At 41.6% G+C, this 25,429-nt stretch overlaps 1 protein-coding gene across 2 annotated transcripts in view; it reads left to right on the forward strand.

The window, feature by feature from the left end:
• Nucleotides 1-25,217, forward strand: part of INO80 (INO80 complex ATPase subunit) — a 125,967-nt gene extending 100,750 nt beyond the window's left edge. The window contains exons 28-36 of one of the 2 annotated variants that reach the window (XM_070503431.1): nucleotides 3,015-3,109; nucleotides 9,301-9,373; nucleotides 16,087-16,245; nucleotides 16,875-16,977; nucleotides 18,059-18,147; nucleotides 20,286-20,441; nucleotides 20,742-20,901; nucleotides 21,615-21,830; nucleotides 23,621-25,217. In XM_070503431.1, coding sequence (XP_070359532.1) covers nucleotides 3,015-3,109; nucleotides 9,301-9,373; nucleotides 16,087-16,245; nucleotides 16,875-16,977; nucleotides 18,059-18,147; nucleotides 20,286-20,441; nucleotides 20,742-20,901; nucleotides 21,615-21,830; nucleotides 23,621-23,838 — 1,269 coding nt within the window. In that variant the 3' untranslated portion in view covers nucleotides 23,839-25,217. The remainder of the gene's footprint in view (nucleotides 1-3,014; nucleotides 3,110-9,300; nucleotides 9,374-16,086; nucleotides 16,246-16,874; nucleotides 16,978-18,058; nucleotides 18,148-20,285; nucleotides 20,442-20,741; nucleotides 20,902-21,614; nucleotides 21,831-23,620) is intronic. The other variant, XM_070503432.1, reaches the window with a different exon arrangement.
• Nucleotides 25,218-25,429: the final 212 nt, after the last annotated feature.

A 25,429-nucleotide genomic window follows, 5' to 3' on the forward strand; every position in this document is an offset into this window, starting at 1 on the left:
AGGATTTTTGCATCTATGTTCATCAGTGATATTGGCCTGTAGTTTTCCTTCTTTGTATTGTCCTTGTCATGTCAGGTTTGGGGATCAGGGTGATGTTGGCTTCATAGAATGTGTTAGGGAGTGCTCCATCTTCCTCAGTTTTCTGGAATAGTTTGAGAAGGATAGGTATTAAATCTTCTTTGAATGTTTGGTGGAATGCTCCAGAGAAGCCGTCTGGTCCTGAACTCTTATTTTTGGGGAGGTTTTTGGTTACTGTTTCTATTTCTTTACTTGTGATTGGTCTATTCAGATTCTCTATTTCTTCCTGATTCAGTTGGGTAGGTTGTATGAGTCTAGGAATTTATCCATTTCTTCTAGGTTGTTCAATTTGTTGGCATATAGTTTTTCATAGTATTCTCTTATGATCCTTTGTATTTCTTCGGTATCTGTTGTGATTTCTCCTGTCTCATTTCTAATTTTATTTATTTGAGACTTCTCTCTTTTTTTTTAGTGAGTCTGGCTACGGGTTTGTCGATTTTGTTAATTTTTTCGAAGAACCAACTCTTTGTTTCATTGATCCTTTCTACTGTCTTTTTTGTTTCAATATCATTTATTTCTGCTCTGATTTTTACTATTTCCCTCCTTCTACTGACTTTGGGCTTCGTTTGTTCTTCTTTTTCTAATTCCATTAGGTGTCGTTTGAGGTTATTTATGTAAGATTTTTCTTGCTTATTGAGGTGAGCCTGTATGGCAATGAATTTCCCTCTTAGGACTGCCTTTGCTGCGTCCCAAATCATTTGGTATGGTGTGTTTTCATTTGGTACGGTGTGTTTTCAAATACGATGGAGATAGATTTTTTAAATAAATTTTCAGAAATTCTATGAGTACTATCAAATCATTTGTTCTTAGAATTTGTGTTTTTATTTTAACAAGATAGAATTGAATTTTGTACTAAATCATTAGATGTTTTTAGAATCATAGGAAAACTGAACTAAGAATGGAAGTGGTCACAGTTCTTGAAATTAATGATTGGAAGAAATTAGGTATTTCTTTCTGGATGAACATTGGATTAAATTAAGTATCTTCTAAACAGCCTAGAATTTTAGAAACATCTAGAATAGCTTTGGTGTAGCCAGAATTTGTGAATGAAAGAAATACTGAATTGCCTTTTTAGCTCAGTTTTTATCTTTTGGATGTTTTTCTGTGATGTGAGAATGTAGACATTCCTCTATTCTGTTTTTAACTGTATTTTCCACGTCCATGAACTTGTTTTGAAGCTACTTACTAAAATAGGATCTAAACTCATCTAAGCCTTCTGAAATCCCACTACTCCCCTGAGTGAGAGAGCAAAGGCTTAAAGCAGTAAACTGAAAAGGTTCACTTCTGTTGCCTCAGTAACAGGCTCTCTGTAATCAGCGTTGGTTTGATTGTGGTCTGGCATTAATATCTCTGGTGTTATGCTGACCTTGATATATAAATCATGTAAACAGCAAGATCTACAAGAAGATTCCTTCATTACTGTTCTCGCTGGGATTAGAAGTTCTGGCTTAAAAGGCAAAAGAGTGCCTGTCCAAGAAACTCACGATTTAGTTTAAAGTCCAAAGCTGTGGGGTGTCTCTCTGTATAATCTCGTTATTTGGCTTTTCTGGATGGCAATATTCCCTGACTGGATTAGCTGCCAAAGTACAGTGAGCCTCTAAAGACCATCATCATGCTGTCATTTTTCATCTTCTTCCCTGAATTCCTCCTTATCCAAAACACTCCTACTTCTCTGCCATTAACCCAGTCCCATTATAGGGCTGTACTCCTAAAAGGAAACTTGAAACTTGCTTTGACTGAATATTTTTCTGCCCCTCTTTGATTATCAAAGCCCTTTAATAAGCACCTGGAGACTGAAAGAAATAGTGAAATATATATATATGAAACACCATGAAGATGTGTGCTTTGATGAGCTTGTCTATTTTGTCAACCAGCTTCACATAACAGATATCATAGTCAGAGACTTCTGCCAAGCCATTTAAAGGGTTTTTGGCACTCACTTGCTCTAAGAGCAGGCTGCTACATACACTGCACCAACCATACCAAAGTAGCAACGTTGTCTGCTAAAATACCCAGCCAAGTATAAGAGCTACATGGGAGAGTATTGCAATAAAAGAACATTTGACCACAGAAAATTAATTAACACAATCTCCCAAATGTAGAAATGATTAGTCTTTTTCAATAGTGAAAAGTTATTTTAGAACCAAAGTAACTGTTCATGGTGATTTCTTATAAATAGGCAGCTGTGTGAAGCGTTTGATAATAATTCCTCTACAAATGGACTGTTCAAAGTATTGTCCATATAATCTGGATAAAGAAAGGAAATCAGTGCTCATTTGGATATTATCTGTAAGAGGAATTGGCAGCATCTAAGAATGGAGATCCATCCTCTCCATTGCATCTCTTGAAGTCTCTTCTCCGTTGTTAAAAGTTGTAATTCCACTCACAGATGATGGCTCACAGATGATGATGATGACAAGAACATCCTCTGACATGGAAAGTTACCTTGTCTTCTGTTCCCTTAACAGTGATGCATGCTCTATGAGAAGAAGGAAGCTTAGGCTGTAAATTCAAGGATTTTGATCAGCAAGAATTTGCTGGGGAGAAACACATTAGGACGAGTGTTACTAAAAGAAAACTGGATATTCCATAGCTGTGAGAAACATCTGGTTGGTGACTGAAAAGCCATTTTGATGACTGAAAATTTCATTTTGTTTTGTTTGTTTTCATGAAATCTACAGGAATAAGATTAGTTTCCAAGTTGAAATTGAGAGTGGTTGTAATCTTCTAGTTACCCTTGATTGTCACACACTGGCAGTAAATTCATTTACCAATTAAATTCCTGTCCTTTTGAGATTACTTTCTCTCATTCTGGATATAATGACTTGTTCCCAGTATGGATGAGGTAGAAAGAAGGTAGGTAGATGCTTGTGGGAATTAGAATACAGTAATTAATTTGCATCAGACTTATCACATCTTTTTACTCTGGTTGGCAGGAATATATGGTTTATAGGAAGCATACCTACATGAGGCTTGATGGCTCATCCAAGATCTCAGAGAGGCGGGACATGGTTGCTGATTTTCAGAACAGGTAATGTTAATAGGAGTTACAAAAATTCTCGTTTGTTTTTCCTCTAGTACTTGAGATGGTGAGTTTAAAAGAAATGCCAACACATCTCAGATTGTTAGGTGATCATGATATAGTTCCCACCCTTTTAAGAGGTAGCTAAATCCGCTTATAGTGGTTCAAATTTGTGTGTCTGAGAGAGAGAGAGAAAATGAATGCTTGGTAATACCTGTGTTTGAAATGTATTTTCTCACCAAATCAGTGCCTATTTCTTTGGGCTATAAAAGAAATGATGTCTGAGTATGAGCCAAGATCCTCCTTATATATATAATATGCATGTAGAAAAAGAGTCCACAAGGCTGTATTCCTAAATGTTGACAGTGGCTGGCTCTGGGTGTTGACTTACAGTTGATTTTTAGTTTATTTTTGCTTACCTGTTTCATTTCCTATTAAGTTTAAAGAAAAATACCTTCCTTTTTCCTGCTTTCCCTCTAGCATTGTAGTAGTACAGTACAGAATGACAAATTGCAATAGTATGCAATCTATTCAGCTGGCAGCTCTCAGTTACAGTCCTTCTCCCACCTGATAATGAGCCTATGAAATTTCAAATACTGCCTGCTGGTTGCTGATGGCTTACAGAGCCATAATTATCCTAAGTGCAGGTTCTCATTGTAATAAGCAGAGTCTGGTTACTGCTCTCTCCAAGGAGAAAGCCAAGCTCTGCTAGTGACTGGTCTGCTGAACTCCACCCTTAGTTTTCTTCCTTAGACCTGGAGAACTAAGGAATAGAATAGATCTTAATGTTCTGTAAATCAGAACAGTTCTGAATTTTTGGCCTTTAATTGTGTAGTCTGTTAATATTTAACTTTTGAATTCTTGGGAAGGAAAATGAAGCACAAAGCCATTTGTATTTAGGTTACAATTTTTAATTTCTTTCATTTCCGTTTTAAAGCATGATTTACTTCAGATGTAAAACAATTTAGCATAAAACAAATCCATAGTTCAAAGTAGAGTGCCCTCTGAGAATTTTTGGTATTGCACGGTCCTTTACAATGGAGCACAGGTAAGGAGCTACATCCTGATGTTTTCATTTACAGTGCATACTCAGGCCAATAACTCCTCTAAGTTGAAACTGTACATCTGAATTCAGGTGGCTGTTTGAACAACAGTGGAGGGGAGGATCTGCTTTGTACCTGTTTCAGCTTGTTCCCTTGGAACAACGGTGTCGGTGACCTCACCTAGCTTCTCAGCTCTCAGAAGCTATGGGCAGATTCTTAAATTGGTTATTTGAGACATGTACAAGCTAAGTAGTGCCTCCTAGCCCTACCATATAGCTGTGCGCACCCCGCCCCCCCAAGAAAGTTTACCAGCTGATCTTCATCTTTTCTTAATTCTGAAATCAAATGAAATGTGTTTTACTATGTCCACACCTACTCCAACCTCAGAGTTCCAACTGACAGGAATCTTACATACAAGATCTACAGACTGTGTATTTTCCCAGGGTGCCTGTATTTTCTCCAGGGATGCCAGCATCTCTGTGTTGGGGGCACATTAGTAGGAGTGGCATGAGTTCTGTGTTACAAGAAAAGCCATTAAGTAGTAGATGTTTCACCTACTACTGTTTGTGTTTATTTTCCACTAGTATGTTTGCTAGGGTACTTTTGAAGATCTTTCGTTAACAACAAAGCTGTTTTTTTCCAGTAACAATTGGGGTCATTATATATTACAATAAAATGCCTATTGAAGAATATTTGAGAAATATTTAATGAAGAAAATAAAAATTACTCACAGTCCCATCACTGTTAACGTTTTGGTATATCCCTCTAGTCTTTGGTATGTGTGGGGGGTTATATTTACACGTTGATAACATATTGTAGATAGGATTGTGTGTCCTGATTTCTTTCGCTTAATATTATATCATAAACATTTTCACACATCATTAAAAAAGTCTTTGTAATCGTTATTTTTAGTGACCAACTTTCCATTACACTGAGTATATATACTACTCTTCCATTGTTAAAATGTTGAGTGAATATCTTTTTTATAAAGCTTTGTCACTATTTTAGATATTTTCTTAATATAGATTCAAACATGGGAAATTACTGAGTGAAGGGATATGAACATATAAGACTGTGCATATTGTCAGATTACTTTGTAGAAAGTTCTGCTGATATAGATTCCAACTAGAGCTATGGTATGTTGACTTCTAATGGTTTGGGCTTCTGAGTTGTAGAGCTACAGCTGTTCTAGCTGACCCAATTCCCAGAAAACTGGACTATGAGATCCAGGACTTAGTACATTTTCCAGTGACCTTTTAATGGAAAAAATCAGTAGATGTATTTGATTTATTACTTCTAAAATCCCTTATTTAATTTGTCAAGCAGTTATTTGGACAATCCCAGTAGCACACAGTAGTTTTTAAAAGCTTAGCTCTAAAAGAAGGGTATTTTCACCATTAAATTGTACTACATCTACTTAGTAAATGTCTTATTTTGCAGATTTCCTGGGAAACTTACTTGAGCTTCCAAACTTTACAACTGAGAATTACTTAGGGAGCAGTGAGTTTTATTTAGATTGAACATTTGAGTAACTATCATTTTAACACCCTGCATCTAATATTTGGCAAAATGAAAAAACAGAGCAAAGTCTCCTTCCCTGCCTACGTTAAGAGCTAGATGATTGGAGTTGGGATTAATGGCTAGGAAATAATCTCCTACTTCTTGTATATGGAATCTGAGCTGTGCCTATGCTGACCAGAAGCTTATCAGGCAGACCCCTCCAAATGGGGAAAAAGTTCTCCACTTATAAATTTGATTGGCTGGCAGTAACCCAATATAGAGAAAAAGACAGGTGTTTTTCAAAACAGAAAAGCACACCTTGCCAAATATTTTCATTATTATTAATGAAAAGACATCAAAAGAAAAAATTGTAGTTTCAACTGGACAGCGCTGTGGCTCAAAGGTCAGCCAGAGTAAACAAGAACTCCTATAAAAAGCCATTTACATTCCCTTACATTTATTTATGAGGGATCCTTCCAGGAAAGAGTCTGACTGAGACTAAAGACTGTTTGACCAGGATGTCCTGACTGGGCAACATTCACAACATGTGACCAGTGCATGATCCTAGAAGCCATTCACAAGGTCTTTGCTCTGACGTGCCTTGGTCTTTGCTTCCCTTCCTCCTACCCAATGACATTTGCCAGATGGATCCCCCCAATTATCGCACCACTCAGGGTGACCCTTCAGAAAACATGAGAAAATGTGAGTGTAGCATGGATTTTTCTTTGTAGTTGAGAGTGTTACAGAGTTCCAGTGCCCTCTTTCATTCTGGCTCTTTTTCAGTCATTCATCTAGTTTTTACTGCAGTCAGCTACATGCCCAGCACAATTTGGGTATTGTGGTGCAAAGTGGCCTCAGTGGGTCATTAACTAAAGAAAAGTAAGGGTGAGACCTAGACTTGTCTTTGCTACATGATTTCATAGTCTCCTTCATAGACCACCCAGAAGCCTGGTCTCTAAGGTGTCTTCCAACGGAGACCCTGAGTTGAGGTTCCTTTTCAGCCCCCTAGAGGGCACCCAAACCCTCATGTTGCCTTCCAGGATTGTTTTCTTTCCTTTCTTTAGTCGGGGTTGCCAAGATATTAATTCATGTTATAATACTAGATTTGTTCAGTAGAAAGGAACTTCTCAGCAGTTTGATTCAAATATTTTTGCTTATAAATAATCCAACAGTGTGATCCAGGGTGGAAGCTAATTTCTTTGATTTTTAACAGCCCAAGGTTTCTGTAATCCTTATTCTGTTACAATATGAATTATGTTATGAATTATGAATATGTTACTGAATGCACGCAAACCTTGCTACTTACAATCTACCTCATCATTAAAAGACATCTTCTCGATACATAGTTAATATCCAAAAAAAGTGTTTTCCACCATCATATTTCTAAGTTTTGCCATCAATTTATTTTTACCAGGATTACTTTCACTAGTATTTTTTATGTGTATAGTCCTTGTTTGTAAATGGTTACCACATCTGGGGACTTATCTCTCTGGCTGTCCAGACTGTGGAAATAGCCCATCTTTCTACCTCTACCCTTTCTTTTATTGTAGTTCCCAAGCTACCTTCTACCTCCCTCCCTGTCCCATCCCCACTCGCCTGCCGCTACTCCATCCTCAGGCTCTGGACTTCTTTAGGAACTACAAAAAAAGTCCTAACCATTGGCTGACTCCATGAGCTCTCACACAGGTGTTGGAGAGAAGCCTCTGACCCCTCTGTACCCACCAAAGCAGGAGAGAGCTTTGAGCAGTCTTCTCAGGACCAGAGTGGGAAGGATTATTCTACAGGATTGGTGCAGCCCTGGAAAGTTCAGTCACTTTTTATTTGAAGCCTTATTGTGGTTAAATACTCTCCTATGGGCTGCGAGGTATCAAGCTTCCATTTACATCGTCCCATATCTATAGGAAAACGTGTTTGTAAGCTGGCAGGTGCCTTTTAACTTTGTGGTTTGCTCTGTATGATTTAACCATAAAAGATGACGTCTTATATATTAAATAAAGAAAATTATGAAATATTAAACTTCATGATAAAATCAAGGATAACCAATAGAACTTTTGTGAGAGTACAGAGCTTTTGAAATCATGCCCTACAAGAGGCCTCCAGACATGCTCTGTGATCCATGCCTGCCTCTAGGAAAGTTGTGTTTAACTGAATGCAAGTAATGGACAGTTTTCTACTAGGACCTGCCCAGCATAGTGATTAATGAGGATGCTTATTTCAAAATAGTTCCTTCACTGATACTCATGTTTGTTGTTGATATGTCATTAATTAGTCACTTCAGCTATATTCAGAACATCCTCATTTTATAGTCCAGGAAACAGACCTTTAGCAGTCAAGTGACTTTACCAAGGAAGAACAGAATCAAGGAATGAGAGCATCCTGATGTCAGTGTGTTTCCTTTTTTTTTAACTGAAAACCGCAGAACAAAATTCATTTTACATTGGGATTTATCACCTATTTACCATATCTGAAACTTAACAAAACGGCACTTTCCTTATGACCTGTGATGTATACAATATTTTCTAATCTGTTCTGTTTCCTTTAGTCTGTTTCTTTAATACGGTCCAGATCCACCAAACTGATTTCATAACCATTGATAGTTGTGACCTGCAATTTGAATAACACTGATCTAAATGAATTTCCAGTTGTATTTCTCATTATAGTCATAAAGAAGAGGGTTTAGCTGCTTGATTTAGAGGACTGAAGTTTGCTTGCCAGTATAATGCAGTTTCTTCCCCTTAGAAATGTTCTGGAAAATAACTTCCGGTGGCAGGAGCATGAAGATGACAAGATAATCTTAAAATACATTTATGTTATCTGCAAGAACTGAGTTCAAATTGAGCCCTAATTGTATGTGTGTACATAGATAGATAAATCTTACACTCAGAGCCTACTCTTTGTGATCTGGCATGGGCCTGTTCCTAGAAGATACTCAGTAAATATTTGTTGCCTGAATGAGTGACAGTGGCACATACTGGTTTATTCATAATTTTAGTTTCTTTAAAAGGACATAGGATGTAAAGGGAAACTGAGAAAACTATATCTGGTCATTTCTGTGTAAGGGTTGTGTTGGCATTCATCAAAAAGTACTTTAATTCCAGCCTATCTTCATGAGTTTGATCCTAAATTCAATTTAATACATAGAAGTCATGACCTGGGTCTTAGTCCTGACCTCAGGTCATTTTTCTGGGACTGACTTTCTTCATTTGGAAAAACGAATGCTTTGGAATTATAATCAGTTCCAAAATTATTGCAAGTCATGGTTCTTGGGGGAAACAACAGGAAATACTGATTTATTTGTCCCTCTGTATGAACTAGGAACTTGTTAAAAATATGACTGTTACATAGAGAGGTCTCTACTTCCACGATAGCATATTTTTCTATTATATTTGCTACATGTTTATAAGTATACTGCCTCCCAGTCAGTATTAGTGGGCAGGAAAAGTATATGTGCAAATTGGAAGGTGACTGCCATGGTTTGATTTTAGCAACAGAGCACCTTTGTACAGTGTGTCGAAAAAACGTGGGTCAGGCCTGGCTAACCACCAAAACCCTTTCTAGCCCTAGACGCTATTCTATATTCAGAGTTCCCTCTCTTTTGCCATATGCTATTTTTCTTTTTCAGTTTTTCCTCTTAACATATCCCTCCCTTTTCTGCAGGAATGACATCTTTGTGTTCCTACTAAGCACACGAGCTGGAGGGCTGGGTATCAATCTCACTGCTGCAGATACAGTAAGTAATGAGAGCACAATATGATACCAGATATGCAGGTTTTCTACTCTAAAAATGTTGTTCAATTGGCGTTACCCTTTGCTTTGTGTCACAAACTTTTATTTCTTTGCCTCTTCTTGTTATGTTACAAGACAGTAGATACACTTTGCCTGGAACTGGAACATTTGTTAGCTTTCCTTTTAGACTTTTCTCTCCATTCTCTTGGAGTAACTTTCTTACATGTTCATTCAATAAATATTTAGTGAGTGCCTACTGTGTGCGTGATACAGTTCTAAACACTTGGAGTACGTCTGAATAAACACACTGAAGAAAAAAAATCAGTCAATCCAACCAGATTTGTTTTAGGAGCTATAACTGAACACATCAGAAAGGATTGTTTTATTACTCTTATACATTATTCCATTTTAGGAAAAACTCATATTTTTGTATCCCAGACTTCAAATGGTGGTTGGAGAGCAATGAAATTGGTAATTTAAAAAATTAAATTAAAAAGACATTCCATCAAATTACCTATCCTTTCGTATGCAATCTTGGAAGAATATTTCAGCATGTGAAAAGCACAGGAAAAGAGCATTCCTTTTGAATCTTAGAATTACTCCCAGGATTCAAATATATTTAATAACGTTTTCAGTAACCTTAAACATGAGACATAAAACTGCATAAATGGGAAATTGTTCTGTAGAAGGCATGACTCTAAAAACATAATTTTTATGGCTGTTGTGGTGCCTCTCTGTAAAATACAGAGCATCAGAATTCTCACAAATATGAGGAGGATGCGAACTCTGGAGGCTCATGGAGAAATGAAGTACAAGGGTGAAGAGGCTTGAATAGACTCGCAGCAGCAGAGCTGGAACTGGATCCCATGTTTTCCAGTCCCCACTCCTAGGCTATGTCCACTCTTTCTCCTTACTAACTACTACACCACAGACCTGCCTGCCTTCAAGAATGAAAAACAGATTCTATAATATCACTAAGTAGAATATGAACCAGAGAACTCAACTGAACCTTCCTTGGCATCTAAATCTCTTCAGCCAGTTAACCAGGTTGGGACAGGGCTCCAGGGCCTAAGGACCACTGGAGGCGTAGCTGGGTAGATACTGTATCTAATGTGCACATCATCAGCCTCAGTCACCTTAAAGGAAGTCCGTCATTGGTGGTAGGTGATGTTGTTCTGCGTTCTCTGATGTGGTGGCTCACTTGGTGCCATATCAGATAGCAGAAACTTGGCTTTCTTTTTGTTCCTTGGTTCTCTGCTCTCTCTAGTTTGTAAGCATTCCATACAGTCCCAACTGAGTCATAGTCTCAACATGAATATAAACTTCATCACTTTCTCTTAACTGATCTTTTGGACTCCAGTCTCAGCCCCCAGCACCATACCTGCTCTATTAGTTTATTTATACCCTTCTTTATTAACCATGCCACTCTTGCTTAAAACTCTTTAGGTTGTCTCCATCGTCTACGAGATAAAGTATAAGCTCCTTTACATGGCATTAAATGCCCTTCATTTTGTAGCCTTTATCTCCCTTTCCGCCCTAATTGTCAGGCTACTTCCCCTTCCAAAATTTATGTTTCAGAAATAACAGTTGACTTATAGTTTCCTGAACGCACTATATTATATCACACTGTTGCATAAACTGTTCCCTCAGCATAGATCATCCTCCTGGGCACCTCCTTCCACCTTGTAAATTGCTGTTTGTTCTTCAAAACCCTATTCATGATCAGGAGCTGCTGTTTTGTCTGGGCTGGTAGGGCTTCTCTGATAAGGTAACATTTGAGCCAAGACCTGAAGAAAGTGAGGAAGCAAGCCAAGCAAATATCTGGCAGAAAGAAGAGCGTTCCAGGCAGAGGAGATAAGTGCAAAACCCTGAGGTGAGAACGTGCTTGGCACAATCAAGCAACAGTAAGCAGCCCTTTGTAGGTGGAACTAAATGAATGAGAGGGAGAGCAGTGTGAGGTGAGTGTTGGAGAAGCAGATCACATAGTGCTTGGTAGGCCATGGTAAGGATTTTGATTTGGAAGACCACTGGAAGAATTTGAACAGAGGAGTGTCGTGATTTGGCTTGGGTTTTAAATGTGTCCCTCTGGCTTCGGAGGGTTGGGGTGGGGAGAACTGTAGGGAGAAAGGTAGAAGCAAGAAGTTCAGTTAGGAGTTAGACACAAGATGATGGTAGACAAGGATTGAAGCAGTGGAGGTGGTGAGAAATAATTGCAACCTGCATATATTTTGAAGGCGCAGCTGGTTTGCTGGTAGATTGGATGTGGGACATGCAGGAGGCGTCAAAGAGAACTCCACCGTATTTGGCCTGAGCAATTGGAATGATGGAGATACCAATTACTGATTAAGGGGAGGATGGGGGGAGGAGCGGGTTTGAGAGGGGAAATCAAGAGTTTGGTTTGGGGTATGTTAAATTCAAGATGCTTAGCACACATAAGTGTCATTGTCACTCAGGCAGCAGAGTCTGGAGTTCAGGAGAAAGATTGGGGCTATAGATGTACTTTGGAATTATCAGGTCATAGATGATGTTTAAGGCTATGAGGCCAGATGAGGTCACCTGGGGAGATCTAGCCTAAATTCATTTGATTAAAATGTATTTCCCTTCTTGTCAGCCTGGCTATTGAGGTTTGGTCTATGGTTTTTTAAGAAATTGTTCCCTTAGTCATTCATTTGAATGGTCAAAAAAATAAGCAGATTTGAGGGGGGTGATCTGCATCACGCTGCCAGTGTTCACGTAGTTTGCCTTGTGAGGGTAAGGAGCTCCTGCCAGCCACAAAGAACTAAAGCAGGCCCTAAGCCCATAGCAAAAGGAGCAGAGGTAGAAATTCCCTTTTCCTCCTAGGGGCTAGAGAGAAGCTCTGAATATTCTGAGTTCCCAATTCCAAAATAATTTACATTTAATTTTGAGGGAGGGCTCAGGGACTCACTTGTAAATTAGAACCTCCTGGAATACTCCTAAGAAAAATGAGACAAGATTGAAATGAATTCCTAGTTTATGCTTTGTGTGAAGTCAAGTTATACTCTGTGTATGTGTATTATTAGACAAACAATAGGCTTCACTGCTTGCCTGGCATTTTTCCTTTGTCCTGAGATTTATTTAGCTTTGAAAGATCCCCAGAACCATTTATGGACAAGGAAGAAGTTAGTCAGCCTAAAATGTTAGGAAAAACTTAATGTCTTGAGATTGAGAATGCATGTATACATGTGTATTTGTAAACAGTGGGTCTCTGTCTGGCCCACTCTGTTAGTTGCAAACATTATTTCGGCATGTGATTAATGGCAGCTGCCCCTTACTGTCTGTGTTGTTCTTTGTATATTCTTCCTGAAGTAGGGATCTCTTTGCATTTGACTGTTTAGTGAGGAGTGGTTATAAACTGCACTGTTTGTTTTGTTTCTATGTCAGACCTGTTTTATATGCTTACATGTATGGAGAGAATGAGGCGCTTTTGTCCCTTCGTAGCAATGTGAGAAAAATCCTGTGTCCCATGAGACAAAATGGGACAGCTTTCAGCCCTCCCATGGGACTGAACTTCCACCCATTCTCTTGAGGGAAAAGGAGTTCCACCCTCCAAGTGTTGGTCCAGCTTTTTCCAGTTGTTCTCCTAGAAATTTTCCTGTTTTCCATTTCACTCCTTCATCCCCTGAAACTCCCTCTCATTGACCTGTATAGCCAGGCGTTTCTGCCCTGTCTCGACTCTTACCTCCTCTCTGCCATGCCTGCCCAACTTAGTGTTTACAATTTCATGAAGGTGCTGACTATTAATATGTTTCCCCTTAGTCATTGCTGGGCCACGCTTTGTGTATTGACTTGCTTTAATCTTTCCTAGTGAAGTCAGTTCTTCTAGTCCTTTAATTGTTGCTTGTTTTTCTCTAGGCTGTCTCACTGAGCTCCATAAACTTGATTACCAAGTACGGGTGTCATCTCTGTCCCACTGTGGTGGGCACAATTGTCTCCCCCAACACCTACCCCACTTCGAGTTCCTGTCACGGTTGATTCAGTGTTCATTTTATGGTCAGATTGGATAATAATCATATGTCTGGCTTGGTTTTAGTTTTCTCACCCTTGTTCTTGTTTTAACTTACTAGCTTACACATATTTCATATTCTTTTTCCCTGGGTAAGTATTTTTCTAAATAGAATCTTTATTTTTCTCTTTCTTCCAAATTCCCCACCTCTTTTAATCCATTTAAATAATAAATAGCCACTTAATTTGGGGATTTTTTTAAGTTACATTGCAAACTTACCTCCTCAGGCTTTAATGTTCTTACTGTTTATGAGTAAGAACCCAAGTTGAATCAGGTTTGATTGCTACTGAGACTTCTAGGAAAAAATGTAAATGTTAAGGAAGCACCTATGAAATGATTCATAATCTAAAACTCCCCATTATGAATTCATGCTGAACCAGTGCCTCAGGCTTGGACAACTAAAGGCACTATCTTTGCATGTGACATCAGCCCTCATTTTCCACATATGTAGTCATTTTAGGTATGTTAGGCAAGTAATGTAGGTCTCCTTTTCATTAACTGTGTCTTCTCTTCCTTTGTTCTCCTTGGAAGTTTAAACTGGATTTTCTAGAATTGTGCATATCCTGATAAGCTCCAGAATGTCCTGTAGTCAGATTTACTATGCCCCTCTACAAGTGACAAACATTGTGTACTTCTAGATCCTAGGTCTGTGGACACTGTGGATTAACAATAAGCTTTCACGGTGATTTTTTTTTCTTTGGCAGGCAGTTTGTAATTTTCTCCCCAAGGATTCTAAACACTAAAAGTTTAAGGATTATACCTCATATAAAAGCAAGACGAAAGGAGCACCATAAGAAAGAGCCAGTAGAGATTCTTACTAGTAGAGGAAAGAGCATTGAAAATGCTGATGCTTTTTGTCTGTCTTCACCCAAAATCTGAGCTCTTCAAAGAATGGCAGAAGAATTGCCTCCATTTTTAAATGAGAAAACAAATAAATTATTTAGGAATAGTGTTAGCCAATGGAAAGAGCATCATAGAGAAGCAGTTTCAAGAGAGTTGGAATCACTCTTTAGTTTACATTTTTAGGCTCTGTCTAGTTTTGCTCAAATCCCCTTAGAGATTCTAGTATCAATCGACTAGTATTTGTGGAATTCTGCTTCACACTGACGGATGGTGTCTGGTAAATAAGACTAGATGGGGAGATTTTTAAATTGGACACCCATAGAAAATAGTCAGTGATTAAGTGGGAACTTGGACCGAGGTAGGCAATGCAAAGTGGTGTTAATAGTGCAGGTGTTGGAGGGAGACTGTTAGGACTGTGAGCTCAGGCATGCTTCTTTCTAATTTATAAGTTGAAGGAAATACACAGGTTTTTGTGAAAATTCAGTGAGATATATGTGCACACTAATGCCAGACACATAGTAAGGACTCAGCAGATTCTGTCCGTTATTATTTCTAATAAGAATTCATGAGGAATAGGAAAAGGAGACATTGTTATAGGTAAGAGAAATCAGGAAGGCCTTCCTGAAAGTGGTGAAGCTTGAACCGAACCTTAAAGGACTAATAGCAAAGAGGCGAGGGATTCTAGGCTAGAGGAGCAGCTTGAGCAGAAAGTGCTGCAGACAAATGTAATATAAGTGAGGAACACTGATGAGACCTGTCTAATAAGAGAGAAGGGCCAGTTTATGTTAGGAAAGAATAGAACGAAGTTGGCTCAGTATAGCAAGGCCTGATTATTAAGGGGAGTTCGGACTTTGTGTGTTAGAGCATAACCAGCAGAGACGGAGGGAGTGGTCTACAGTGGTACCCAAAGTAGACTGAAGAAGAGAGAGACTGAGATGGAGGGAGCCCACTGATCAAACAGCGTTAGTGAGCCAGATGTAGGTGGTGAGGGCCTGGTCCAGGATAGGGACAGTGGGACTGTCGAAAGGATGGATTCATTTCTAAAGAGGGACTGGCTGGATCTGGTGACTTGATTGTATATGGAGAAGAGGACACATAAGAGATCAGGGTCGTTTTGAAGTGGGTTTCTTTAAGGAGGTCCACTGTGTTAGTTGCCTCAAGGACTGAGAATCCAGGAGTCCATTGGTTTTAGGATCACTGTGGGGTGAGGGAAGGAGGAGTACATTTTGTGGTGTTTGTGTTTGTTATTTGGAAAACTAGAATTCACTTCCAAGGAGCCCTTTAAACATTTCTTCCCGGGAATTTGCGGGACAGAAAATGACCCTGCTGCTGAGAGCCTGAGAATGCCAGGAAAGCTATGCCTATCTCTTCCCAAGGTCATCCCAGTGTTAAAGAGAAGGCTTTCACATCCCAGGCCCACCACCTGCGTAGGCTGTGTGATCTTGGGTACATTCTCTAATTCCTTTGTGCCTCAGTTTCCTCATCTATAAAGTGGGGGTTTTAATAGTACCTAAATCATGGTGATTGTGGAATATAAATGAGTTAACATACATAAAGCATCTAAAAGAATGACTGGCAAATAAGTACTAAGTGTTAACTATTAATATTATTGCTGTTCCCTCTTTTTAAATGAAAACCCTGAAAAAAGTCCTGAGTATGTCTCTTTTGCCCAGGGCAAGTGAAGGAATGGCTTGATTTTATGAGTGGATTATCTGCTAATCTTAATATCATAGAAAGAAATCTGGCATCAAACTAATGCAAACAGATGAGTGCCTGAGTTGCTCTCAGAATTCCTGGTTTTGCTCTGAGGGTGCCTCAGTCTTTGCTGTATTCTTGTCCTGCCTGTGCAGGTGATTTTCTATGATAGTGACTGGAACCCCACTGTGGACCAGCAGGCCATGGACAGGGCCCACCGTTTGGGGCAGACAAAGCAGGTTACTGTGTACCGGCTCATCTGTAAAGGCACCATTGAAGAACGCATTCTGCAGCGAGCCAAGGAGAAGAGTGAGGTAAGCACAAGGCAAAGGAAGTACTAGTGGAGAAAACAGAAAGTCCAACCACATTGACTGGACTAAGACGCTCTCTCACATTTCATTGGTCATGAAAGGACTATTTCTTCTGCATATGAAATAACATCAGCTCCTGTACAATAGCAGTCTCAGCTGCCCAGGCCATTCCTCACTCCTTTTCTACCAAAACAATGGCTACAACCTAGATTCAGCTGTTCACATGGAGACCGACAGCAGTCATGGCCCTTATGTTCGACATACTTTCACATTGAGAGGAAGAAGAAATGACATTTTAGCTCTCACCCTAACACTCTCAATTTGATCAACCTCTTTTTGTATGCCAAATTTACTAGTTTCCAAAGAAATTATTATTTTTGTTTGTCTTCCAACTCGAATCAGTATTATTGGGTCCTCTAGCTGTCAATTAGCAGTCCCAAGTAAAGACATTCTCATTGTCCTTTCTGTTGGACAAATAATCTGGGTGAGCCAATCAGATGAATGAGAAAAAAAATAGGCATTCCAGGGCCCTTAGTGGAGGAGCAGATTGAGAAAGGTGTTTCTTTCTTTCTGGATGGTTGCCATAAGCAAATGGGTGCCTAGAGGTGATATTTTGATCTGCTTTGGTGTAGATTCAACGGATGGTGATTTCTGGTGGGAACTTCAAACCAGATACCTTGAAACCCAAAGAGGTGGTTAGTCTTCTTCTAGATGATGAAGAGTTGGAGAAGAAACGTACGTACTCTAAACTACTTCTTAATGCTCTCTCCTCCCTACAAAAGGTGTTTTTCTAGCCATACACATCTGAAAATGGAAGGGGTCCTTCCTTGGCTGTGTGCCGAGAGTAGGCAATGCCAAAAACTGTATTTGAGGATAAATATTTTTTATATTAATATTTTCTATTAAAATCCAAACAAGGATGTGTTATGGAGTAGAAGGCAAAATTCACATTTTGTTTTGTTTGTTTTGATTGAAGTATAATTCGCATACAATATTATATTAGTTTCAGGTGTACCACAGTGATTCAATATTTTTATACATTACAAAATGATCACAATATGTCTTACCATCTGTCATCATACAAAGTTATTAAAATATTATTGACTGTATTCCCTATCCTGAACATTACATTCTTGAGACTTAATTTATTTTATGACTGGAAGTTTGTACCTCTTGATCCCTTTCACCTATTTTGCCCCTCCTCCCCCCCACATATATTTTTTAATTAATATGACTTAATAAACTGGTACCAGGAAGGCTATTATCCCTAGACTCTTCAGCAGTAATAAATTTACTCTATTCTGCCCAGGAAAGTGTTTTAATGGAGAAGCTGGAGTAGCACACTGGTGTGACATACAAACCTTTCTCCCGTGTATTTCTGGGTTTTGATAACAGTGGGTTTCAGACTTGCCCTGTGAGCCTCTGATGACTTCCACAGCATCACATCAGAAAATATGGGGAAGCTCCTTTCTGTGGTGCTCACATTTGCCACCACCTTCTAAAAACCTTTTGGGACTCTACAGCCATACCCAATCTGTCCTTCACAGAGATTAAAAAGCCTGAAAAGAAAAGGAAAAAGAATAAAGGCAAAGTCACGTGATAATTAAACTGGATCATGGTTTGAACCCAGAAACTGTTAAGAATCCAAAAACTCTGTTCCTTCTTGAGTTAGAAAACCACCAATTATCTGTCTTAGACAGATAGAAGTCATACCTTGGAACATAAATATCAAGGATATGGCCACCTTCATTTCAGAGGATGAAGATTATGATTGCCACAGAGACTTCATCAGCTCTCTTTTTGCTTTTCTTCGTAGTGAGACTGCGGCAAGAAGAGAAACGGCAGCAGGAGGAAACCAACCGAGTTAAAGAACGCAAGCGCAAGCGGGAAAAATATGCAGAGAAGGTATCAGCTTCAGGCCTGGGGTGGCGACAGGGACTGGTGGGGGTGGGTGCTTACAGACGAGGCTTTGGGGTACATGACTTATCTTCTTGGTTCCTGGTTGTTATCCAGCTCCAGATGTTTGTGATTAGTAGCAGTTCTTTGCTGACTGACGTTTGATCAGGAGAAGTGCAGCCTTGGTAGACCTGTACGCCTCACACAGACCCACCATGTCTGTGGTCATAGGGGTTACGGGTAATTATGGAAACCATTTGATGGACTATTACAAAGCGTAAGGCTAAATAAATATGGGTAAGATGGATGTTACATTGTCAGATTCCATAGAGTCTTAGAAAGGGCCTAAGAGGTCATTAGGTCCAATCGTTGTACCATAGGTCTGGTAGTGTGCCATTCAGTGTCGTCTCCCATTGGAAAAATAAGTTGCTGACGAGCTTGTTCATCTCTTTTTCTCTAATTCATGCCAAAGATTTGAGCTGTTTTTTGTCTCCCTTCTGACATTTCCTGCTTGAGCCCACTTGGCTAACTGCAAAGTGGGATGTAGTTCCCCTACCTTTCTCCCTATCTGGCTGCTTCTACCAGAGTATTATATCAGTTAATCCTTACTCCAGTCTTTATTGACATCTAAGTTGGAAGTGCAGCTTTCGGGACTTATTCTTGTTTCAGGAGTAAGCCCATTAGTTCTGACTAGGTTCCCAGATTGGACTATGCCCTAGGACTATTGGTGTGGAACCGTTTTACAACCTTCCAAAAAGTGCTTCCTAGTTTTTTTCTGATGGATTTGGCTTACCTTTGGGTCGTGCTGCCCTTCCCATCTTCACCAGCCCTGGTTGGGCCCCTGGTCTGAATACGATAGCCACCTGGACTTCAGGCATCTCCATAGCTGCGGGCCCTCAAGTCTCACAGCTGTCCGTGCCTCATTTCCTTTGACTGTTCAGTTTGTCTGAAGCGTATTATGCATCCACATGTTAAAACTGGTTCGGCTTTAAGTGGAGGTCAGCTCAGCTTCTTCCCCTTATCGAAGCTTGTATTGGTCCTCATGTCCCTTTGTCCATATGGCCTTGATAGTCCACAGCCTAGGAGCCTGTCTGTATTATATGATCATCTTCCGATAGATATACCAGCTCTTCACATTGTAAAATCCATACCTTTGATTGTACCTTCTGCTGAGCAGAACTGTTTCTAGCCTAAAGGATACTCCTGGTACTCACTTAATTTACAAAGCTGAAAAATCCCAAGAATGAAAGATTTTTTCCTAGCCTGGGCTGCTATCTCTACCCATTACTTACTACTATTTAGAATTAAAATAACTTTAACATTCAGAAACAATATCAAAGAAGAAAAAGTGGTTTTCTCATACTGGATATTCTTTACCAAGTTTGCATCAGATGCTATCCCTGCTCTGAGCATAGAAGTTTCAGATAAATATCCAGTGACAATATAAACTATACAAAGACATACCATATTAACCCTAATATAGGTGTATTAGATACAAATGCAGTTAGGTGCAGTGGGTGAATGTGACTCCTAGATGTGTCCAAGCATATGTTCTGTTATTTCAGATCTCTAATCTGTGACAATGCCCTAATGAACTTGGTTCTAGAACTGCTTAGTGTAGCTCAATCACTCAACACTTAAGTCTTTACATATAAATTGAGGAACTAATGACAAAAGCAACCCATTATTCATTGGGTATAATAAGAACCTTCGTTCTCCTTATGCATATTTAAGAAGGCAGAGCAAAAACAGATGTGCAGAAAACCTACTAAAGGCACTGGCCCTCCCTCTTGATGTAGGACTGCATCGGTTCAACCCCTGATAAGTCTGCAGCCGGGACATGACAGAAGCGGACCATGCACCTTGCCCCGTGACTGTCAGGCTTGGTGCAGCTCTGGTTCAGTGGGACTGGCCTACTTTTCAGCTATGTATTATTGTGGTAGAATATATATAAACTTTTATTAAGCCATCCCTTTCTGCCTTCCTTATGAATTTTTTCTTCCTTAAAAGTATGGTAATTGAAAAAAATAAAACCTATACTTTTATAAAGAGTCAAAGTTCTGTCATCACTTTGTTCTCCAACTTCACTTTTCTCTTGGTGCCAGTCCTCATGCTTTTTCCCTATTTCCTGATTTGTATGTTCCCAGAAGAAAAAGGAAGATGAATTGGATGGGAAAAGGAGAAAAGAGGGTATGAACCTAGTGATCCCGTTTGTTCCCTCGGCTGATAACTCCAACCTCTCTGCCGATGGGGATGACTCATTCATCAGCGTGGACTCCGCCATGCCCAGCCCGTTCAGTGAGGTGAGGCTCCTTTTAGAGGCCTTCATTGCAGCAGTGGGGACTGTGTCCTGACCTTGTAGCCTTTGCTTCCCTGGAGTCTTCCTGCCTTGTAGATGGGGGTTGCACATGGAATCTCTAAGACGAAAAGAAAATGAAGACAGGCTAGCTTCTCTGGAGCCAAAGCAGGGGATCTAAGTCTGGGGAGTGAAGCCAGGCAGGAGAGGGAAATAATGGCAAGATCTGAGAAGCATGTCCTCACCCAAGTGCAAGGGCTGTGGGCTGTAGGTACTGATAGTGATGATCTTGACCTTCCTTCTCTAGATCTCTATCAGCAGTGAGCTGCACACTGGCTCCATTCCCCCTGACGAGAGCAGCAGTGACATGCTGGTTATTGTTGATGACCCAGCCTCCTCAGCCCCTCAGTCTCGAGCCACCAACTCTCCTGCTTCCATAACAGGCTCTGTCTCAGACACCGTGAATGGTAAGTGATTCTGCTGTCCCAAACAGCTTGGGCCTGGCCTAGTGCCTCAGAAAAGCATTGGTTTGGTGGTGAGTGAAGGCCTGATTCCTTCTAGGATGATGGCATTTTCTACTTTCTTTAAAGAAGAGTAGAGTGGAGCAAAAAGGAGAATTTGTAGGCTCATTCTTTCCTTAGCCCTGTCAAGTGAAAGGGAGGAGGAGAAGGTTTAGGGAAAGCACAATAAGAACTTGATGAAGATTTCAAACTTTGTTTTCTAGTCATCCCTATCTTTCCTACTTCACCCCTATTTTTGCTAGTTTTTAATTAAAGTTAGCTTTTCTGGGCTTTTCCTCACTTCGTTCTGTGGGGCTCAGTGTTGCTGCTGTTTCTTGAGGAGCTCTAGTATAAGGTGACTCTCCAAGGCAGGAGCACATTGGAGTGTGCAGGGGAGTTGCAGATGGCAAGTCCCTGGGGTTCATTTAGTAATGATCCAGTTTAAAGAAGAAATTCAGGAGTGATGGAACCACTCTTTAGAATTAAAAGCAGCTTGAGGAGTCAGGCTGTTTTAGCTATATGGAATTCCTACTAACTCTGTGTGACTCCATGGCCCAGCCATGAAATGGGGACCTAGACCTCCCTGGGAGTCCTGAAACACACACGCTGCGAGCCAGCCTTCCCTGTCAGGGAAGAGTCTGCTAACAGTTTTTTCCCTCTTGGCCCATTTGTTCCCACAGGAATTTCCATTCAGGAAATGCCAGCCGCAGGACGAGGCCACTCAGCCCGAAGCCGAGGCCGCCCCAAAGGTTCAGGAAGCACAGCCAAAGGAGCAGGGAAAGGCCGGAGCCGGAAGTCCACCGCAGGCAGTGCTGCCGCAATGGCAGGAGCCAAAGCAGGGGCTGCAGCGGCCTCCGCAGCTGCCTATGCTGCATACGGGTACAACGTGTCTAAAGGTGTGGAGCCCCGGGGAGTTAGGAAATCGGGGGAGTGGGGTGCACTGCAGGCTCCACCCTGGTCAGGGAAAGGCTGGAGAGTCTTGGGCGATCTGCCAGGTAGAGCAGGTACGACACCCTCAGTCCAGGAAGCTCCTTGTATTGAGTAAAAAAAAGAGAGAAGGCCCCAATTGTCAGGAGGAGGAACCATGGACCTGATGACAAAGTTGCCAGACTGTAATTCAGAAAGAAGGAGAAGGATGACAAAGGATTTGGACTGGGAACAGGAGAATTGGCAATGACCAAGGCATATTGGGGGTCACCAAGCTGGTCAGTCAGGCTGTGCTAAAGAGGAGCAGTGGGAGTCAAGGTTGGAAAGTCCTGACAGGCAAGAACTTACCAGGTGTATGACAAGGGGCTGTGGAAAGTGTGAGAAAGGAGATGGCTGTTGTGACCATGACACGTGGAGGATGATTGTAGCCATGGAATGCCGGACCTGGGAGAGTGGTGAGAAGTGGAAAGCCTGTTTATAGACCTCTCTCCCCATTCACAACGTGGGTTTAGGGAAAGCAAAATAAGAGCTTGATGAAGATTTCAAACTTCCTTGTTTTCTAATCTTCCCTATCTTTCATATTTCACCCTTATTTTTGCTTGTTTTAATTAAAGTTAGCTTTTCTGGGCCTTTCCTCATAGGGCTCTTGTAGCAAGTAAGGGCATTATAAAAAGTGATGTTCAGTAAATATTAATTCACCACCCTTTCTTCTGCTGCAGGAGTAATCTCAGCTTTCATTTATTTGTTCATTCAACAAATAGGAAGTATAATAGCCCAGCCCAGTGTTTCTTAACCTTTTTCCAGCTCGTCACATCCTTGGAAAACAATCATGCCAGCAATCGAGGCTGCCGTGGCAGGGCCTCACCTGATGACACTCCTCAGGCTTTCTCCTGGAGACCTGGCCTGAACTGAGAAGGGGGTGGGAAGAGTGAAGGAGGCAACAGGGGTAGAGTGTCAGAAGGAAAATCAGCAATGTTGGGAGCTGGGGGTGGAAAGCAAGAGGAAGGCCTGCTCCAGGGGCTCCCTGCAGTCCTGCTGTGCATGAGAAAAGACACGTGTCTGCCCACCAAGGACTTAGAATTCTTTCTAGGAAAGTAAAACCAGGACCCAAGAAATGATTGAAGCATCGTGTTAGACAACGTGTTATCAGATGTAGTGGGTTTGGCACATACAAGAAAGAGAGAGTTCATTGTTTCCCAGGGAGCCATCTCTGAAGATGGGAGGTTTGACCTGAGGGCATGGAAAGCAGGGGCGGCCACTTCAGCACAAGGAGAACTGCATGAGCATAGACAGGATAGAGCAGGCAGAGGGCACAGACTGACTGGAGAGTAGAGGACATCTTCTGAAATTAAGAAGGAAGCAGCTAATCACAAGTTGTGTCCCAAGAAGGAAGAAGGAATGTATGAAAAAGTACATTCATGCCTAGTAAGTTACAGCTCACCTGCAGCCTTGGCTGCCCCACATTGTATAACATGTGCCCTGTCCTTGAGCACCAAGGTGACTTCTTACTCCCTGCAGATGAAGTAATGTGGAGGGGGCTGGGTAGGTGTCTTTCTCTTAAAAACACATCCCTCTTACGGAAAAGACAGTTGGCAGGAAGAGCAAGCAAATGTGCTAAGAGGAGGTTGGCAAGAGTGGCAGGGAGGGGTTCCCCGCAATCTTACATCAGCCCAGACTCCAGTAACCAAGGTCAGATGCTGAGTCAGCTCTGACAGGGCTGGTGCTTACACTCTTCTTGTCTCTTTCTCCATCCCCACAGGAATCTCTGCCAGCAGTCCTCTGCAGACGTCCCTTGTTCGGCCTGCTGGCCTTGCTGACTTTGGACCTTCAAGCGCCTCTTCTCCCTTGAGTTCCCCTTTGAGCAAAGGAAATAATGTTCCTGGGACTCCCAAGAGCCTCCACTTGACCAGCAGCCTAGCCCCAGACTCCCTGGTCCGGAAACAGGGCAAAGGCACCCACTCCTCTGGAGGACGGTAACCACCTGGGCTCTCCAGCTTCCGTCACCCAAACCAGGGGCTAGAGTCCTGGCCTGTAAATGATCTTTGGATGGCTTGCCCAGTGCAGCATCTTACATCCCAGGTCAGAGGGCAGAGATGACCAGTCGCAGCAAGGGAAGGACAGGCAGGTGGTTAGTGTGAGCACTTATATCACCTGTGTCTCAAGAGGAGTGCTCTGGGGTTGCCTGTAGGAGGAAGGCCCAAGGACAGCAGTCAGCTCCGCAGCATCTCAAATGAGCTTTATAGCCACGTCTTAAACCTCATGCTGGGGAAGGGCCTGACAGAGACCCCCTTTAGATGCTGAGGCACACTGTCTCCATCCCCATTCCACTCTTTGGCTCTGGCCATTTCCTTTGCAAAGGCTCCACGATTGCTGTGAAGAGCCTCTCATGGTGGAGACTTCTCTTAGGGCTGTGATTTCCTATAGGACCAGGAAGGGAGGAAATCATGTACCTGGCGTCCTCAGTCTTTGGGCAGCTCCCCAGGTTTCCAAACCCCATTTGCCAGAGTGTCACCATTGAAGAGTGCAGTGAGTGTGAGAGAAGATAGTGGCTTGTGAGGATGACAGAAGGCTGGAGGAAGCGTGCTCAAAGGCAGCTATTTTCCCAGCATTTCCTCCCTTGTCCTGCATGGTTCACACCAGAGAACCTTCAGGTCCCACCAGCAACAGTAGCAGCAGCTCCCACCCCGGGACTCCCAGAAGCCAGTAAAGAGACCAGGAGCCACCTCAATCAGCAGGACATCCTCACTGCCCCTCTTGCAGTCTCCCCTTGCCCTTCCTGAATGCACAGTCTCCCCACCCTTGCCCTTCAGCCCCCTGCTTGGCTGTATGCACTGTCTGTATTGCACTGAGAAAGGAGGGGACAGCAGGAGTGAGGTGGAGAGGATTGAGAGAGGGCAAGTTCAGCACCAACCCTTCTAGCCCCAGCCCCACCAGCCTGAGCTTGCTTCCCTCCAGGAAAGGCAAAGGGGTGGTGTTTGCACGGGAGGTGTTTCTGCCTGCCCCCAGCCTAATGTCCCTGGTGGAGCAGGTGCTTCCAGGCGGGCCAGCCTCTAATTTGCACACCTGAAAATCGCGGAATTGAGTTTAGATAGATTGATTTTTAAAACTTTTTTTGGAGTAAGGGTGGTAGGGGAATCATTTAATTTAAATCATTAAGAGTCCCCTGCCCAATCCCAGACTCCTGTGTACAGATGCTATTTAGAGGGAATCAGAAAAATGCCAAGCCTTTTTTTCTCTTTGAATGTGCTGTCTATTTTTATAACTGAACTTGTACATATGTATAAAGAGAGACACATCTTTCTTTTACTAACTGGAGAAAAAAATCTTAAATAAAATGGAGTGAGATAATTTTATGTAAATTGGGGTGCCTGTGGTCTTTGCAGCTGCGTCTCCTTGGGCATAGTAGGGCTTGGGAGGGAGTGTGGCCGGATGGAGGAAGCAGAGCCGCAGCAATGATTCCTGTGGTCAGAGAGCGCAAGTGGTCAGTGGGATGAGGAGTGCTCTGTGGACGTTTTCTCGGTGCCGTTCTTAATTGGGCTTAGGAATTTCCCTTCAGCCATCAGAAAGG

This window comes from Equus asinus, chromosome 2 (assembly GCF_041296235.1).
Source record: "Equus asinus isolate D_3611 breed Donkey chromosome 2, EquAss-T2T_v2, whole genome shotgun sequence".
Taxonomy (NCBI): Eukaryota; Metazoa; Chordata; class Mammalia; order Perissodactyla; family Equidae; genus Equus; species Equus asinus.